This window comes from Zalophus californianus, chromosome 12, assembly GCF_009762305.2.
Source record: "Zalophus californianus isolate mZalCal1 chromosome 12, mZalCal1.pri.v2, whole genome shotgun sequence".
Lineage (NCBI taxonomy): Eukaryota > Metazoa > Chordata > Mammalia > Carnivora > Otariidae > Zalophus > Zalophus californianus.
Genome location: NC_045606.1, coordinates 16,818,848 through 16,838,552, shown reverse-complemented (window position 1 = coordinate 16,838,552; position 19,705 = coordinate 16,818,848). Strand labels below are relative to the sequence as shown.

General features: G+C 35.3%; 1 protein-coding gene across 2 annotated transcripts in view; it reads right to left on the bottom strand.

The window, feature by feature from the left end:
- The window catches only part of COG5 (component of oligomeric golgi complex 5), a 310,225-nt gene that overhangs the window by 247,231 nt on the left and 43,289 nt on the right, over positions 1 to 19,705 (bottom strand). For both annotated transcript variants that reach the window (XM_027573001.2, XM_027573000.1), the window contains exon 6: positions 18,679 to 18,799. In XM_027573001.2, coding sequence (XP_027428802.1) covers positions 18,679 to 18,799 — 121 coding nt within the window. The remainder of the gene's footprint in view (positions 1 to 18,678; positions 18,800 to 19,705) is intronic.

The following is a 19,705-nucleotide window of genomic DNA, read 5'->3' as shown; positions in this document are numbered from 1 at the left end:
CCTCCAGCAGGGACCCAACAAGCGGCAGATCCGGGGAGATTCCCCTTCCTCCCTTGGAGGAGTAACGCGGGAGCGCACCTCAGGAAACTGCTGGGTTTGGAGACTCCACATGGGGACATGTGCCAGAGATAGAAACGCTTGGTCACAGGCCGGGTGAGCACGGAGTGCGGCCGGAGACTGGGGAGACAGGAGTGATTGACTGCTTTTCTCTGGGGGCGCACTGAGGAGTGGGCCCCGAGTTCTCATCTCCTCCTGGCGGAGACTGGGAGGCCCCCATTTTCATTCTCCTCTTCCAAAGCTGTATGGAAAGCTTGCAGGGAACAAAAGCTCCCAAGAGCAAACCCGAAGAGATTACTTACCCCCGCCCCCAGCAAGGGCCAGGCAGTTCCACCTCAGGCAAAGACATTTGAGAACCACAGGCCCCTCCCCCAGAAGATCAGCAAGAACAGCCAGCCAAGACCAAGTTTACCGATCAAAGAGAACAGCAGAACTCCACCACTAGGGAAATAAAGCACATAGAATTCATGGCTTTTTTCGCTTGATTCTTTAGTCTTTCAAAGTTAATTTTTAAAATTTTATTTTTTTATTTTTCTATTTTTAGTTGAATTTTTCTTCTTTCCTTTTTCAACCAACACCTATCAATTTTTCTAAAAATCTTTTCTAATTTTTCATTTTTACAGTCATAGTCTATCTCTTCACTGTACTTAACCTTATGTTTTGTGTGTGTGTGTGTATATATATATAAGATTTTCTTCCTTTAAAATTTTGGGATACAGCTTCTTCTAACAGACCAAAATACACCCTAAATCTAGTGTATGACATTGTCCTAGTCTCTTCCCTGACATATTCTCTTTTTTAATTTTTTTCCATTCTTTTTTCAACCAACTTATCGATTCCTTTTTTAAAACCTTTTTAAATTTTCATCTTTACAGTCATATTCCATCCCTTCATTGTATTTACCCTTATTTTTCTATATATGTAAGTGTTTCTTTAAAATTTGGGGAAACAATTTCTTTTAACAGAACAAAATACACACAAAATCTAGTGTGTGGCTCTGTTATATTCATTATATTCACCAGCCTGATCATATTTCTTTTTTCTTTTTCTTCCCCAGTCCCAGTTTCAGGTCTCTTCTGATTTGTTTAGTGTATATTATTCAGAGGTCATTATTACACTTTTAGCATTTTTTAAGCATTTTGTTCTCTCATTCATCTATTCTCCTCTGGACAAAATGACAAGATGGAAAAAAATCACCTTAACAAAAAGAACAAGAGACAGTACCGACTGCCAGGGACCTAATCAATACGGACGTTAGTAAGATGTCGGAACTAGAGTTCAGAATGATGATTATAAAAATACTAGCTGGACGTGAAAAAAGCATAGAAGATACTAGAGAATCCCTTTCTGGAGAAATAAAAGAACTAAAACCTAACCAAGTCAAAATCAAAAAGGCTATTAATGAGGTGCAATAAAAAATGGAGGCTCTAACTGCTAGGATAAATGAGGCAGAGGAGAGAATTAGTGATAGAGAAGACGAAATGATGGAAAATAAAGAAGGTGAAAAAAAGAAAGATAAACAACTCCCGGATCACGAGGGCAGAATTCGAGAGAGAAGCAATACCATAAGATGAAACATTAGAAAAATTGGGATCCCAGAAGAAGAAGAAAGAGAGAGAGGGGCAAAAGGTATACTGAAGCAAATTATAGCAGAGAACTTCCCTAATTTGGGGAAGGAAACAGGCATCAAAATCCAGGAGGCACAGAGAACCCTCCTCAAAATCAATAAAAATAGGTCAACATCCTGACATCTAATAGTAAAACTTACGAGTCTCAGAGACAAAGAAAATCCTGAAAGCAGCTCGGAAGAAGAGATATGTAACCTACAATGGTAGAAACATTAGATTGGCAACAGACCTATCCACAGAGACCTGGCAGGCCAGAAAGAACTGGCAATGATATATTCAGAGCACTAAATGAGAAAAATATGCAGCCAAGAATACTATATCCAGCTAGGCTGTCATTGAAAATAGAAGGAGAGATAAAAAGCTTCCAGGACAAACAAAAACTAAAAGAATTTGCAAACACCAAACCAGCCCTACAAGAAATATTGAAAGAGGTCCTCTAAGCAAAGAAAGAACCTAAAAGTAACACAGACCAGAAAGGAACAGAGACAATATACAGTAACAGTCACTGTACAGGCAATACAATGGCACTGAATTCATATCTTTCAATACTTATGTTGAATGTAAATGGGCTAAATGCCCCCATCAAAAGACACAGCGTATCAGATTGGATAAAAAAAAAAAAGACCCATCAATATGCTGTCTGCAAGAGATTTGTTTTAGACCCAAAGACACCTCCAGATTTAAAGTGAGGGGGTGGAAAACCATTTACCATGCTAATGGACATCAAAAGAAAGCTGGGGTAGCAATCCTTATATCAGAAATATTAGATTTTAAATCAAAGACTATAAGAGACGAGGAAGGATACTACATCAAACTTAAAGGGTCTATCCAACAAGAAGATCTAACAATTGTAAATATCTATGCCCCTAACATGGGAGCACCCAATTATATAAGCCAATTAATAACAATATCAAAGAAACACATGGACAATAGTACAATAATAGTAGGGGACTTTAACAATGCCCTCATGGAAATGGACAGGTCATCTAAGCAAAAGATCAAAAGAAAATAAAGGTTTTAAATGACACACTGGACCAGATGGACTTCACAGATATATTCAGAACATTCCATCCCAAAGCAGCGGAATACACATTCTTCTCTAGTGCCCATGGAACATTCTCCAGAATTGATCACATCCTGGGTCACAAATCAGGTCTCAACCAGTACCAAAAGACTGGGATCATTCCCTGCATATTTTCGGACCACAATGCTTTGAAACTAGAACTCGATCACAAGAGGAAAGTCGGAAAGAACTCAAATAGATGGAGGCTAAAGAGCATCCTACTAAAGAATGAATTGGTCAACCAGGAAATTAAAGAAGAATTAAAAAAACTCATGGAAACAAATGAAAATGAAAACACAACCGTTTAAAATCTTTGGTGGTCCTAAGAGGAAAGTATATAGCAATACAAGCAAAGGCGGTCCTAAGAGGAAAGTATACAGCAATACAAGCCTTTCTCAAGAAACAAGAAAGGTTTCAAATACACAACTTAATCCTACACCTAAAGGAGCTGGAGAAAGAACAGCAAAAAAAGGCTAAACCCAGCAGGAGAAGAGAAATAATAAAGATCAGAGCAGAAATCAATGAAATACAAACCAAAAGAACAGTAGAACAGATCAACGAAACTAGGAGCTGGTTCTTTGAAAGAATGAATAAGATTGATAAACCCCTGGCCAGACTTATCAAAAAGAAAAGAGAAAGGACCCAAATCAACAAAATCATGAATGAAAGAGGAGAGATCACAACCAACACCAAAGAAATACAATTATAAGAACGTATTATGACCAACTATATGCCAGCAAATTAGATAATCTGGAGGAAATGGATGCATTCCTAGAGATGTATCAACTACCAAAACTGAACCAGGAAGAAACAGAAAACCTGAACAGACCCAAAACCAGTAAGGAAATTGAATCAGTAATCAAAAATCTCCCAAAATACAAAAGCCCAGGGCCAGATGGCTTCCCAGAGGAATTCTACCAAACATTTAAAGAAGAATTAATACCTATTCTTCTGAAACTGTTCCAAAAAATAGAAATGGAAGGAAAACTTCCAAACGTGTTTTATGAGGCCACCATTACCTTGATCCCAAAACCAAAGACCCCATCCAAAAGGAGAATTACAGACCAATATCCTTGATGAACATGGATGCAAAAATTCTCACCAAAATATTAGCCAATAGGATCCAACAGTACATTAAAAGGATTATTCACCATGACCAGGTGGGATTTATCCCTGGGCTGCAAGGTTGGTTCAACATCTGCAAATCAATCAATGTGATACAATACATTAATAAAAGAAAGAAGAAGAACCATATGATCCTCTCAATAGATGCAGGAAAAGCATTTGACAAAGTACAACATCCTTTCTTGATCAAAACTCTTCAGAGTATAGGGTTAGAGGGTACATACCTCAATATCATAAAAGCCATCTATGAAAAACCCACAGCAAATATCATTCTCAATGGGGAAAAATTGAGAGCTTTTCCCCTAAGGTCAGGAACACGGCAGGGATGTCCACTATCACCACTGCTATTCAACATAGTAGTAGAAGTCCTAGCCACAGCAATCAGACAACAAAAAGAAATCAAAAGCATCCAAATCGGCAAAGAGGAAGTCAAACTCTCACTCTTTGCAGATGATATGATACTTTATGTGGAAAACCCAAAAGTCTCCACCCTAAAACTTCTAAAAATCATAAAGGAATTCGGTAAATTGGCAGGATATAAAATCAATGCACAGAAATCAGTGGCATTCCTATACACCAAGACAGAAGAAAGAGAAATTAAGGAGTTGATCCCATTTACAACTGCACCCAAAACCGTAAGATACCTAGGAATAAATTTAACCAAAGAGGCAAAGGATCTGTACTCAGAAAACTATAAAATACTCATGAAAGAAATTGAGGAAGACACAAAGAAATGGAAAAACTTTCCATGCTCATGGATTGGAAGAACAAATATTGTGAAGATGTCAATGCTACCTAGAGCAATCTACACATTTAATGCTATCCCTATCAAAATACCATCCACTTTTTTCAAAGAAATGGAACAAATAATCCTAAAACTTGTATGGGACCAGAAAAGACCCCAAATAGCCAGAGGAATGTCGAAAAAGAAAAGCAAAGCTGGTGGCATCACAATTCCGGACTTCCAGCTCCATTACAAAGCTGTCATCATCAAGACAGTATCGTACTGGCACAAAAAGAGACACATAGATCAATGGAACAGAATAGAGAGCCCAGAAATGGACCCTCAACTCTATGGTCAACTCATCTTCGACAAAGCAGGAAAGAATGTCCAATGGAAAAAAGTCTCTTCAACAAATGGTGTTGGGAAAATTGGACAGCCACATGCAGAAGAATGAAACTGGACCATTTCCTTACACCACACAGAAAAATAGACTCAAAATGGGTGAAAGACCTAAATGTGACACAGGAATCCATCAAAATCCTAAAGGAGAACACAGGCAGCAACCTCTTCGACCTCAGCTGCAGCAACTCCTTCCTAGAAATATCGCCAAAGTCAAGGGAAGCAAGCGCAAAAATGAACTACTGGGACTTCATCAAGATAAAAAGCTTTTGCACAGCAAAAGAAACAGTCCACAAAACCAAAAGACAACCGACAGAATGGGAGAAGATATTTGTAAATGACATATCAGCTAGTATCCAAAATCTATAAAGAACTTATCAAATTCAAAACCCAAAGAACATATAATCCAATCAAGAAATGGGCAGAAGACATGAACAGACATTTCTGCAAAGAAGACGTCCAAATGACCAATAGACACATGAAAAAGTGCTCAACATCACTCGGCATCAGGAAAATCCAAATCAAAACCTCAATGAGATACCACCTCACACCAGTCAGAATGGCTGAAATTAACAAGTCAGGAAATGACACGTTGGCAGGGATGCGGAGAAAGGGCAACCCTCCTACACTGTTGGTGGGAATGCAAGCTGGAGCAGCCACTTTGGGAAACAGTATGGAGGTTCCTCAAAAAGTTGAAAATAGAGCTACCCTATGACCGAGCAATTGCACTACTGGGTATTTACTCAAAAGATACAAATGTAGTGATCTGAAGGGGCATGTGCACACCTATGTTTATAGCAGCAATGTTCACAATAGTCAAACTATGGAAAGAGCCTAGATGTCCATCAACAGATGAATGGGTAAAGAAGACGTGGTGTGTGTGTATACACATACACACACACACACACACACACACAAATGAAATATTATGCAGCCATCAAAAAAATGAAATCTTGTGATTTGCAATGACATGGATGGAACTAGAGGGTATTATGCTAAGCAAAATAAGTCAATCAGAGAAAGACAAGTATCATATCATCTCACTGATATGAGGAATTTGAGAAACAAGACAGAGGATCATAGGGGAAGGGAGGGAAAAATGAAACAAGACAAAACTAGAGAGGGAGACAAACCGTAAGAGACTCTTAACCTCAGGAAACAAAATGAGGGTTGCTGGAGTGGGGGGGTGGGGGTGGGAGGGATGGGGTGGCTGGGTGATGGACACTGGGGAGGGTATGTACTATGGTGAGCACTGTGAATTGTTTAAGACTGATGAGTCACAGACCTGTGCCCCTGAGACAAATAATACATTATATGTTAATTAAAAAAATAAAAAATAAAAATAAAAAACAAAAATAAGGTAAACAAAATGGGAAATAAACACAAAATAGGCTCAAAATCATGTAATCATGTCAATGTAAGTTAAAATCACAAGGAGAGGGTGCCTGGGTGGCTCAGTTGGTTTAGCGACTGCCTTTGGCTCAGGTCATGATCCTGAGGTCCCGGGATCGAGTCCCGCATCGGGCTCCTTGCTCAGCAGGGAGTCTGCTTCTCCCTCTGACCCTCCCCCATCTCATGTGCGCTCTCTCTCTCTTGCTCTCTCAAATGAATAAAATCTTAAAAAAAAAAATCACAAGGAGATACCACTACAAATCTATTAGACTGCCTAAAATTAAAATGATTTACAATGCCACACATTGAAGGATGTAAAGCAAATGGGACTCTCATGTACTGGTAGTGAAAATGTACAACGTACAACCAGTTTGCAAAATAGTGTAGCAAATCTTAAGTAGTTAATCATAACACAGAAAACTCAGGAATTCCACTCAAGGTATTTATCCAAGTGCAATGAAAATAAATGTTCATAAGAGCTTTATTTACAACGGTCAAAAGATGAAAACCACCCAAATATGCATCAAAAGCAATGGATACACACAATGTGGTATATACATGCAGTGGAATACTACTCATCAAAGGAGTATATACTGTATGATTCCAAGTATATGGTATTCAAGAAAGAGCAAATGAAATCTCTAATAACCCAAAGTTTGCATTGGAAGAGGGAAGACTTAAAGAGGCACCAAACAACTTTTTGGGGTGATGAAAATGTTCTGCATCTTGACTGTGATTGTGATTATACCGAGGTATACACATATCACATCCCATCATAGTGTACAGTTCAAATGGGTACATTTTACTGCATATAAGTCATATCTGAAAAAAGTTGATTTTTTATAAACAGATTTAAATCTGTTTCTTGATATTTCCCAAAAAAGACCACCCACCTCAATCTCAATCTAACTCTGGTGCTCACATTCTTCTTCCAGTTCTTCAAATCCATCCTTAGTCCAGCTCCACTTGGGAAGTAAGGGACTATGCTTAGAACACAACAGAAATGTACTTAAGAAAAAGAGAGGGGGGAGGAAGAGGGAGAAGTGGGTAGGAAAGATTGTAAGGAAGATGAGGAAAAATGGAAAAAGCGGGGGGTGTGGGGGAGAGACATGAAGAAAGAAACAATAAGGAGAAATGAAAGAAAGGAGATAATCTGATAAGATTATATGTGTGAACATATAGGTTCTAAAGACCATACCAATATAAAGTACTAGTATTACTATCCAGAGAAGTTTTTAAAAAGTGTGTGAAATCAAGAAAATGAGAGGACTGACATGGTAATGAGATCCGGTATCTGTTTTTGTTGCAAATAGGAGAGTAGCAGGTCTCAACTTCAAAGGTTAGACAGAAATAGAGATATAATATCTAGTCACTACCTCTAGTTCCTCCTTTTCATCTGCATCTATTTGCAAAGAAAGCTTTTCCAAAAAGTTTGGAAGTTCCCAACTCACTTCCCTCTAATCTCCTTAGCTCAGATGAGATCACATGTCTAAACAAATTACAGGAAAGAAAGAAACTACAAAGGCCAATCATGATCTAAGCCCTGGAGTAAGGGCAGAGCCCCTTCCCTGAGCCCAGGGTTACTAAGATGAAAACTCAACAAATCTTGGACCCTGCCAGAAAGGAAGAAGAGGGGGAGAAAGGATTTGGGAAGACAATAACGTATATTACATCGACAGAGTATAGATCCATATGTTTTGGAAACCAAATTAAAATGTAAGAGTTGGCATCCTGTTTTGAAAAATAAAGATCCCATCCAATCGCTCTTTCCTAAAAGAGACAGACGAAAGAGGTGTTCAGGAATAGTTGCTTACAAATTCAGCATTTTCCTCAAGCAGCAGCTCTTGATAAACTTGAGAGGTTAAAAAACTGAATCTCCAGAGATGCAGACCATATAATTTAGATATGGAGATTTTTCAAAGCAGATGTTGCCAATCCTGTAAATGCTACAGAAAAATCTTTATTAATCTCCATGTACCATCTCATTCTGAGCATCACGCCTTCTTAATGTACCCACCAGAATAAATTAGCCATAAGCTATATCCCTAGCTAACAAACCTGGCCATTTTGAGTTATATATGGTATTAACTAATTGGATTTTAGAGAATGGTTTGCCAGACAGAATATCAGGATTTTTTCCCCCAAAGTGGAATTATTTTAATATATCGATGTAGTAATTTTAGTGTTAAAATGTAAATAATATAAATCACCACCACTGACCACTGAACATATTCCTAGTTGTGATAATAAAATTATATTATCAGCATTATCTTCCATTTAGATATGGTAGAAAAGTATATTTGATTCACTGCAACAGATTTCAAGTCTATAACATAGAAATGAAAACAAATGAATAAAACTGCATCCTGTTTTACTGAACACATCTCTCAGAATATCATTCCTGTTGTTTACATGGTATTAAAATATTAAACTCTGGGGGCGCCTGGGTGGCTCAGTCTGTTAAGCATCTGCCTTTCCAGTGCCCCATCCTACATCTGGCTCCCTGCTCAGCGGGGCATCTGCTTCTCCCTCTCCCTCTGCTCTTCTCCCCCAGTCCTGTTCACTCTCTCTCTCTCAAATAAATAAAATCTTTGAAAAAATAAAATAAAATAAAATGCTAAACTCCATAAATATACCTACAATCATCAATTTACATCAAACACTTTTAGCCTATAGCTAAATTTAATTTACCACACCAAAGACTGATAAAAATGTCTCATGTAGTTCTAGGCTTTTTTATACATAAAGTAATGAAGTATAATGGCATTGAAAAGTAGAACATCCCACCTAAGTTCCCAAAAAAATCAGACTTAGAGATCCAAATGCAATTCACTAAGAAGTAGGCTAACACCATGTTTAAGGAAAAGTCAATAAAATAATCCAGTAAAAAGAAAAAAAAGGTCAATAACATAATAAGCCTGTACTTCTCAGGCACTCTTCATATCCATAATTTTAAAAACTTAACATTATTAATGATATAAATACTGGAATGGAAAAGAGGTTGAGAACTACTGGGCTAAGCATCCAAATAGGGAAAAAAAACAAACCCTTAGAACCAAGAAATAAAAAAATTTGATACATTACTAGTCTGAAGAGCCTTACACTAAATAAATCATTCTCAAATACTCATAAATGTTCCAGCAAGGGATGACAAATAGTAAGGTCAATACAGAGCTTCCATAAGCATTAAATGACCATATGAAATAAAACATACACCTAGAAATACTACTGTAACTTTGAAATGTATGAAAATATTCTGAAGTTTACAAAAAGTAAGCTGTGGGCTCTTGGGTGGCTCAGTCGGTAAAAGTGCCTGCCTTTGGCTCAGGTCGTGATCCCCGGGTTCTCGAATCCAAGTCCCGCATCAGGCTCCCTGCTCAAGGGGAGCCTGCCTCTCCCTCTCCCTCTGCTGTTTCTTCCCACTCTTGCTCTATCTCTCCTTCTCTCAAATAAATAAATAAAATCTTAAAACAAAACAAAAAGTAAACCGCTTGTTTTGTCTGGATGTTATCCTGCTTTTTTGATACAATGTGACAAAAGATAAAACCAGTAAAATAGGATCATAAATGCTGTGTGGTTATCATCCGTTAAATATAAACTTTTGTAACATTAAATTTCATTAATTAAAAAGAGGGGTAGTGTATAATTTTAATATGCTTATCTCTATAACTGGCAAACCCATACCTAAGCATAAGTCCATTATTCTGAACATTTGGATTTGAGCAGGCATTACCCCCACCTGGTGGTAGCTGAATCCAGTCACATATGTAAGTAATTTGGAGACCATCTAAAGCAAACATACTTACTGAAAATGTTTATCATCACAGGTGATTACAATATAGGTTAAAAAATGCATATTGAACTCTCCACATTGAAGTTGTCACAGAAAAACCTCTGCATGTATTAAATGCATTTAAGAAATCACCTCGGGCCTAATTTAATATTGGAAATAGTTACATGGCGTATTTACAAATTTTCCTATCAAAAGAAAATTTTAGTAAGCTTGAAATAAAACTTTCTGAAATTTTCACCAACTACATCACCTTGTAGACATCTCAAAAAACATTAATCAGTTCAGTAAATTATCAGTCACCTACTACGTGGCAAAGATTATATAAATCATACTTTTCTCACCTGTGCATAAATCAGAAATGTTTGCCTGTAAGTACTGTTTTACTAGATTGAGAAAATATCAGTTACAAGAAGAACAGTAGTGGATGAAACAAACATACAGATAATCCTTTCCTTCTACATTAAATATTTCCCAAAATATTTCTCTGATAAATTTGGTTTACAGAATATTTTCTCATGATACATGGTACTAATGTATTGCAGCCTAGCAACAAAATTATAAAACTCAGAAAACAGGACATAAGTAATAAAAAATTTCTATTATATCCAACTGCTTAATTTTAACTTATGCTCGGTTATACTTGTTAAATCAATAAAGCTTTAATATAGAAATTACTAACAACAGTCAACCAATAATCACAACATAAAATATATTACATAAACACGTTATATCTTAAATGTCATTTTTTTTATCCTTTTTTTTCTTTTAAAGGACCCTGAGATCTACTAATGGCAGCAATGCCTTTTGTAAAGTAATTGAATGATGCTATAGAGTTTAAGGAAAAGAGTACAGCACTGGTGGTTAAGAGGTCAGGCTCTGCCATCAGATTTTTACAGATATACCAGGCATGTGACCTAGAGCCCACTAGAATAGAAGCTCTTACAAAAGGGAGAGGAACTCCTTCTATGTTTCACTGATATATCTGCAATATCAAGAATAGCACATGGCCCACATAGCAGGCATTCAATAAATATGGGCTGAATGAACAAATGAATTTATCTAAGTCTTATGGTGAGAAATTGAATGGAGCTTTTTTCTTATCTTTTCATGGAAAATGCAGATGAACCAAGATGAGAAAGCTGGAAAGAGAAGAGACTGGTTTCTCCCATGGATGATGAGAATAATAACAACAATAATAATAACATCACCATCGTCATTATCAGTTTTAAGCTTCATTTCAGATAAGGACATACCTTAAACTTCTCAAACACAAAAACTACATTTACTCATATTATACCAGGTTCCTACCAAGCTACAGGGCTTATGTGTACTGAAAGCTACCTATTTGCTAAATAAACTAAATGAATCATAAATCATGATTTTCATAAAAAGACTAGAGAGAAAAAAAAGACTAGAGAGTCCACAAGAAAGTATGGTCTGCTTATTTTTTTATGGAAAATTTTTTCTCCTCAAATCCCTACTTGTAGGATAAGTAAAAATTAATTAGGAACTAAAAATTTTTAAACTACCTAAAGTTATCATAAAACACAATATATATGATATACATATATTATTTTAAAACTAAAAATCTTTGAAAATATAGACTAAAATGAATGAGAAGACATTATATTTCTGTTTAGAAAGCATCAATACTATAAAAAGATACAAAGTTTATCACATTAACATATAAATCTTAAGTATTTAAATGCTAACAAGTTTCTTCCAGCAAGTGGGATTAGCAGAAAATCATTCTAAAATTCAAGAGACCAAATGTATGACTAAAATTTAAGGAACACTCAAACTCCCAATTCATATCTGGAATATAACTGTACTCAGCACTGAGATATAATTTTAATTGGAAGCAGAAACCTAATCAATTTTACTGTGTCCTACACTTGGATAAAATAACATATAAACTAAGTAGAGACGGTCAACAACATGAAGCAATAAAAGAAATACTTAAAGAGTCAAGAGATTGGCAGTGACCAAGAGAGGTTCCCCATGACCCAAGACTTGTTCAGAACTCCAGGTAAAAGTAGGCACATTATTAATGTGAAAATGTAAGCATCAGGCTTATCACAGTTTGCGCCAAGTATCTGAATCATACAACCAGCTTCCCTTGATCTAACTCAAATTCTACCAACAAATCTCTGATTACAAATTTGTTTTTCCATTTAATCCCTCCAGAGAGAAAATTAAATGTGTTCAGCCCAACGAACAGCACATATCTAACTGCAAATTAATGAACAATGTTTTGGATTATAAACCAGTATCTTGTGAACTTGGTTAATACGAAGGGAAAGATGAAGCATTAACATGGATTTGCAGAATCAAGAAAATTTCAGAAGGAGTTGTCGTCATTGGTTTGTGAGAGCTCCAGTCACCCCTACCTATACGTGAATTCCCTATCCCTATTTCTCCCCAAAAGCTGTGAAAAGAATGCCTATCAATGGGAGGAGGGGGTGAATCATGAATCATCTCTGCCTCGACTCAAGATTCACAAAAAGCTGGGCTGTGATCCCTCTATGGGTCATCCCTTTTTCACTCGTATTGCTGGTCTCTGATTTGTTGCTCATTCTTATTATGTATTTTTTCTTATTATGTATTTTTGTAAGTCAAATGAATGCCTTCTTTACAACAAGTCAGGCAATAAAATATCCATACACATTATTAATTCTCACTGTTGGCAAAATAAAGTTTCTAAGCCAGAAAAAGTGAGAAATAAACCCTAATTATGGTAACTTCACAAGGTAAATACTGGCTCTTGGTAGTCATGACTCGCAAAAACATCCAGTAAATTTTAAGATAATTAAAGATTCATCGTTTAAAAAAAACTTTCAAAAGTAAGGGTCTAATACAAATAAGGAGAAATAAAATGTAAGGAATCTAAATGAAATCACAAGTAGAGAGGAACTAGGTTCAAACTGAATTTCTCAACAACTCCAAGGCAACTAGTATACAAGAAAAGATTATCTACCTAAAATCAAAATAGTATAGATTTATGTCTTCCATGTTCTCTCTACATGTAAATACTAATGATGTAACGTATGGTGATTAACATAATTTGAAAAAATACATTTAAATATTCTAATCCAATAGTATCCAGCAGAATTTTAACATTTGATAACACTAAAGCAAAGAGTATACTAGATCCCTTACCAATGAGTATATGACGGATAGGTCAAGGTGTCTATATCATGGGTAGAATACCTCATAATGTTCCAAAGGAGAAAACAAATAACGTTGATTGTGGAAATGTAGCACTTTCTGGTTTCACCACTATAGCTTTGATTCAACGCAGAAAAAGTACAAATGCATTCCATGGAATGAGGAAACCTGGTATTCAACCTGATCTAGATACACTGATATTACAAAAACCTTTTCAACAGTTCTAATCTTAAGTAATTTCAGACACTAATTTAATTTGTAAGAAGGTCCCTTCCTCTGGCTCACAATGACAGCTTACCAAGCTGCTCAAAAAATTCTGAAAAGATATCAAGCTTATGAATCATGTAGAGACCCTGATTTGTTGGGCTAACAATTTTAAAAGGTAGTGGGTACTAAAAATACATTTTTAAGTACATTATCTTGCCGATGCTCAAAAAAAATGTTATCAATTTTTAGTAAGGCCCAACTAAATTTTCGTCTAGTCTTGGGACTCTTAAAGAAAAGCATTAAATCAATGATACAATTTAATCCTGAAACCTACACTAAGTAGTTTTAAAAATCATTGCAGAATAGTCTGCCTGAAAAATTCCAAGTATGCCTGCGCTAATTCTGCTTATTCTCAATAAGACACTAGTACAATTTTAATTTTTATTTCCCTAATGCCTAACGATGTTGAGCACCTTACAGGCACAGCTGCCATCCATGTATCTTCTTTGGTGAAGTATCTGTACAAATCTTTTGCCTATTTTTTAATTGCGTTGTTCGTGTTCTTACCAAGGTTGTAGAGTGTTCTATATATTCTGGACACTAGTCCTTTAGCAAATATACACTTTGCGTGTATTTTCTTCCTGTTAATGGCTTGCCTTTTCATTCTTCTAATAGTACCATTCAAACAGAAGTTTTAAATTTTGATAAAATCTAATTTATCAGTTTTTCTGTGTGTGAACTGTGCTTTGAATGATATATCTATGAAATTATTTTCTAATTCAAAGTCACAGGGATGCCTGGGTGGCTCAGTCGTTAAGCGTCTGCCTTCAGCTCAGGTCATGATCCCAGGGTCCTGGGATTGAGCCCCACATCGGGCTCCCTGCTCAGCAGGAAGCCTGCTTCTCTCTCCCACTCCCCCTGCTTGTGTTCCCTCTCTCGCTGTGTGTCTGTCAAATAAATAAATAAAATCTTAAAAAGTCACAGAAATGTTCTCTTGTATTTCCTTCTAGATTTCCTATAATGTAGGTTTTATATTTAGGGCTATCATCCATTTTCAGTTAGCTTTTTTTTTTTTTTAAATATGAAGTGAGGTATGACTACAAATTCACTGTTTTGCATATGGCTATCCAATTGTGCCAGTACCATCTGTTGAAAAGACTACCTTTTCCCTGCTAAATTTGTCAAAAATCAGTTGTTCATATAAGTGTGGGTCTATTTCTGGACTCACTATTCTGTTCCATTGATATGTTTGTCTGTTTTTTTGTCTTGTTTACTGTAAGTTTTTGCAGTAAGTCTTCAAATCAGGTAGGGTTAATCTTCCAATTTTGTTCTCTTTAAAAAGCTTTGTCTATCTAGATATTTTGCATTTCCATATGAATTTTCAAATCAGTTGGTTAATTTCTAAATAAAAGTCTGTTGGGATTCAGATTATAACCATATTGAATTCATATAGATCAACTTAGGGAGAACGGACATCTTAACAACATTAAGTCTTCCATTTCACAGACAAGGTTTATTTATTAATTTATGTCTTCTTTCACCATTCACAATGTTTTCTAGTTCTCAGTCTATATGTCTTATGAATCTTTTGTCAAATTCAACCTAAGTATTTCATATTTTTCATGCTATTATGATTGGTATTTTTGAATTTCAATTTCCAAATGCTTGTTAACAGTAGAGTATATGGAAATAAAACTAATTTTTGCATATTAATCTTGTATCCTGAAATCTTGCTAAACTCCTTTATTAGTTCAAACTTTTTGTAAACTCAGAACAGAGTACCACTATACATCTATTAGAATGGCTAAAATTAACAAGACTGATTATTACAAGTGTTAGCATGTAGAAGAAATAGAATTTTCTTATACTACTGGTAGGAATGTAAAATTTTACAACTACTTTGAAAAACACCTTGGCAATTTCTTAAAAAGTTAAACATACATCTACCATATGATCTAGCCATTCCATTCCTACGTATTTACCAAAGAGAAATGAAAGCATATATGTCCATACAAAGACTTGTATATGAATATTCATAGCAGCTTGATTTGTTATAGCCAAAAACTAGAAACAACCCAAATATCCATCAACAGGCTAATGGATAAACCAACTGTGGGATATCTAATAGATGGAATCCTACTCAGAAAAAAAAAGGAAGGAGCTATTGATACACACAACAACATGGATAAATCTCAAAATTAACTGACTGGAAGAAGCCACAAAAACACATACAAACTGTATGATTTCTAAAGTGCCAACTAAATCTACAGTGACAGAAAGAAGATCAGCAAATGCCTGAGGAAGGCTTGCCAAGTGGCAGGAGGAAAGTTTTGGGAGTGACAGTTATGTTCATTACCTTGATACTGGTGATGTTTCATGTCAAAACTTACCAAACTATACACTTTCAATATGTGCAGTTTATTGAAATGTCATTTAGACCTCAATTTAAGAAAAGGTACCAATAAAAATAATTGTCACCAGGTACCAGAATATACTTTTTATATTGGTATATAATTCAAATACCATAAAATTTAATAGTTTAAGTGCACAATTCAGCAGCTTTTCCATATATTGATGAGGTTGTGCAACAATCACCACTATTTAATTCCAGAACATTTTCATCATCCCAAAGAGAAACTGGTAGCCTTTAGCAGTCACTCTACATTCCCTCCAAAATATATATATAAATATACTTAATTTCTAGATGACAATGTATTTCGTCTGGTCTCTGCAATCCAACCATCAAGACCTTTCAAGTTTAAGAGATTATTTTAAGTTAATTTCAAGGGACTGGGTAAACACTACTACTCTTCATCATTTTATTCTTTCTAATGAGAATCAGAACCATACTGATATAGACACTGATTAATTTCAGAGATGTTCCAATCATAAAGTATCATTTTGTATATATAATTGTAATACTGATTCCCATGTTATTACTTTTATTAACATATTAATTCCAAAAGAAGAAACTTTATCTTCCTCTTGGCTTTTCCTTATTATCAATGCCAGCTTTGGCTAAGACTGAACCACAGCGATGAATGATGAAGAGATGATGTCTTTGCAAATTTTGAATGGTATATAATCTGCAAAGGTTTAAAAATTTAAGTTAATATAATCTATTTTGAGATAATTCCACCATGAACTATATTTTCTCAACTATTCATCATTTAATATTTTAAAAACTTTGGATAAAGTCAATGCCTCATTGGAAGGATAATGGGTTTATACTCTACACTGAACCAACTCAGAACATTATGATTGATACTTGTGTTTGTTTTTTTAAAAAGAAGATATCACCATTTGCATTACAGCATCTGTTTTTTCTAGAAAAAAATGACAGTCATAATCAAAATCTAGCAATTTTTTATTATGGGACAGTGTCAATGATGACAAATACACATAATAAACCTCGGAATAATTTGTGCCTGTTTTTAATGATTCTATTATCCTACAGATTATTTTTGGAGCAAAGAAATTAAATGTGATAAAGCAAAAAATAAAAGCTGATACTAGAATTTTTACACTCCTACATTTAGCACATACTGTGAAAAAAAACAAGTGTTACTCACTGATTAAAAATTAACTTTTTAACAGACTCTTAACTATAGAGAACAAACTGATGATTACTAGAGGAGAGGTGAGAGGGATGGGTTAAATAGGTGATGGGGATTAAGGAGTGAGTTTAGCTGTGATGAGCACCCAGTGATGTATGGAAGTACTGAATCACTATATTATACACCTGAAACTAATATAACACTTTATGTTAACTAACTAGAACTTAAAAACTTAATTTTTTTTAATTTAAGTAAATAAATATTAATTTTTATATACTATATTCCAAGCATACTAAATCACAAGATATATTCCCAATGATGTGCCTAAGTAATGTATTTGAGCATTAAAAATTGATATTGAAGTATCATTTATGAAGGAGGCTATACTGCTTTAGTAAGAAATATGGAACAAGCATTACAACCTGACTATGTAATTCAAATATCAAAGATAGAAAAATTCAAAAATAACATGTAATGCATATCTTTCTGATATTATTTTCAAAGCATATCACCAAGAGTAAGTAGACTCTTGATACTTGAATTGGATATCATCAAAGACCTCTGAACCTACAAAGGTACAAAATCACTAAACACATCCACTTCAGAAGAATTACTGAGTACCCAAAGAAGAAAACCACAAGCCTCATTAAAATGCAGGTGTTAGTTCTATGTACACTCAGTAGCTATTCAAAATTTTGCCTGAAATATGAACTATATCATGGACCTTGCAGCTTGTTAATAGTCAAAACCATGAATGTTAAACCCTTGAATGTCAACAGTCTGTTTTAAACACTTGAAAGATGAATGAGCATATTAAGAAATGAATTCAATAAATATTCTAGGCATAATGTCAACATAGGATTTGTCACCTAAAAAAAATTTCTTCTACAGAAATGAAAATTAAGTTCACATGAAAACCCGTACACAAATGTTTACAGTGGCTCTATTCATAACCACCAAAAACTAGGAACAACATAAACTTCCTTCAATCCTTAAATCAATAAACTGTGGTAAAGCCACACATTGATATTCCACCAAACACCAAGTAACAAACAATGGTATAAATAAAAACTTGGATGAATCTCAAAGGTATTATGCTGAATACAAAAAGCAGCCTCAAAAGGTTACATACTTTATAATCCCATTTATGTGACATTCCCCAAAATATAAAACTAAACTGAACCAATCAATGGTTGCCAAAGTTAGGGGAGGAGGTGAGACTGTAAAGGGAGAACAGGAGGAAATTTTGGGGGTGATGAAACTTATTCTATATCATGACTGTCCTGGCGATTACATGAATCTATGCATGTGTTAAAATTCATAGGCGTGTACACCCAAAAAAACGGCCAATTCTACTGTATGAGAATTTTAAAAATAAACAGCATTTCTAAGAAATCAACTAATTTTATTCACCCATTTTGAAAAGTGTGACAATGTTGTATACGGCCAATTATTAAATACATTTGTTCAATAATATTTGTTACTGGTGATAACAAAAGCCAACAAATCAAGTGACTGAAAAATCTGTAAAACTCTACTAATTTTTTAATCAAAAGAGGACTTACCAAGTTCATTAAGACTCTGAGCAGCTTTTGTTATCTCTCTACTCCCCCCTTGCAGTTGTCCTTGGAGTCTCTTAGTGAGATATAAGATGCGAATTATTCTCCGAAGCAAATCACAGGCAACCTGTGTAAATATCACAATAAAATAAGTGTAATCAATCCATGAAGTTTCATTACTATTATGATGTGAATCTGTCCATTCTTTCCAGATGCTAATGACTCATTCATGTCTTTTTTGTGTTTTCTACCCATCAGAAACCTAAAAAAATCACAAAGCCTGGAAAGCATCATTTTACAATAAACTCCAGTTTATCCCAAAAGAAGAGATTTGGGGATTGAAGTGCTGTGAAGCCCGGGAACTCCTTTCCTCAGTCCTAGACCAGTTTTCTTCTCTAGGCCAGTGGTTCTCAGTCTTCATATTAAATTCAAAAGCATAGGTTCCAGAAGTTCCAAGCCCACACCATAGCCCTGACCAATTAAATCAGAATCTCAAGAGGCGGGAACCAAGCATCAGTATTTTTTTTTTTTTTTAATATCCTCAGTGGTGCCAGTGTGCAACCAAGGTTGACAGCTACTGTGCTAGTGCTGCTTAGCTACTGCCTCTGTTTCCAATCCTGGTTTCTCTTTTCTAGGTCTACAGGGGAGCAGACTTAAAACTTCTCCTGATTTCACTAGACCTTAAGGAATAAGTATCCCCTCCTTGAATTTTCCTAATGGTTCTTTTATCACTAATAACAAATTATGAAAGTTATTAAAACAAAAAAAAACTATCATATATACATGTCACCTCCTATTCTCTTTTCATCACCAGATGTAATATTTCACCTTTACCTAGCCAAAAGACTAAGACACAAAATTAAGACACATGTATTTCAGGACACTTTATTGTAGAAGCTGGATCCAGAGCAGTGGCCTGAGGGAGAGACGGAAGAGGGGAGACTGATGGAATAATAGATAATGTAGTGACTTTTAGTATCAGTAGTGATAATGAAGAGAGATAGTCTATGCTGCTGCATTACCACCATCTTTA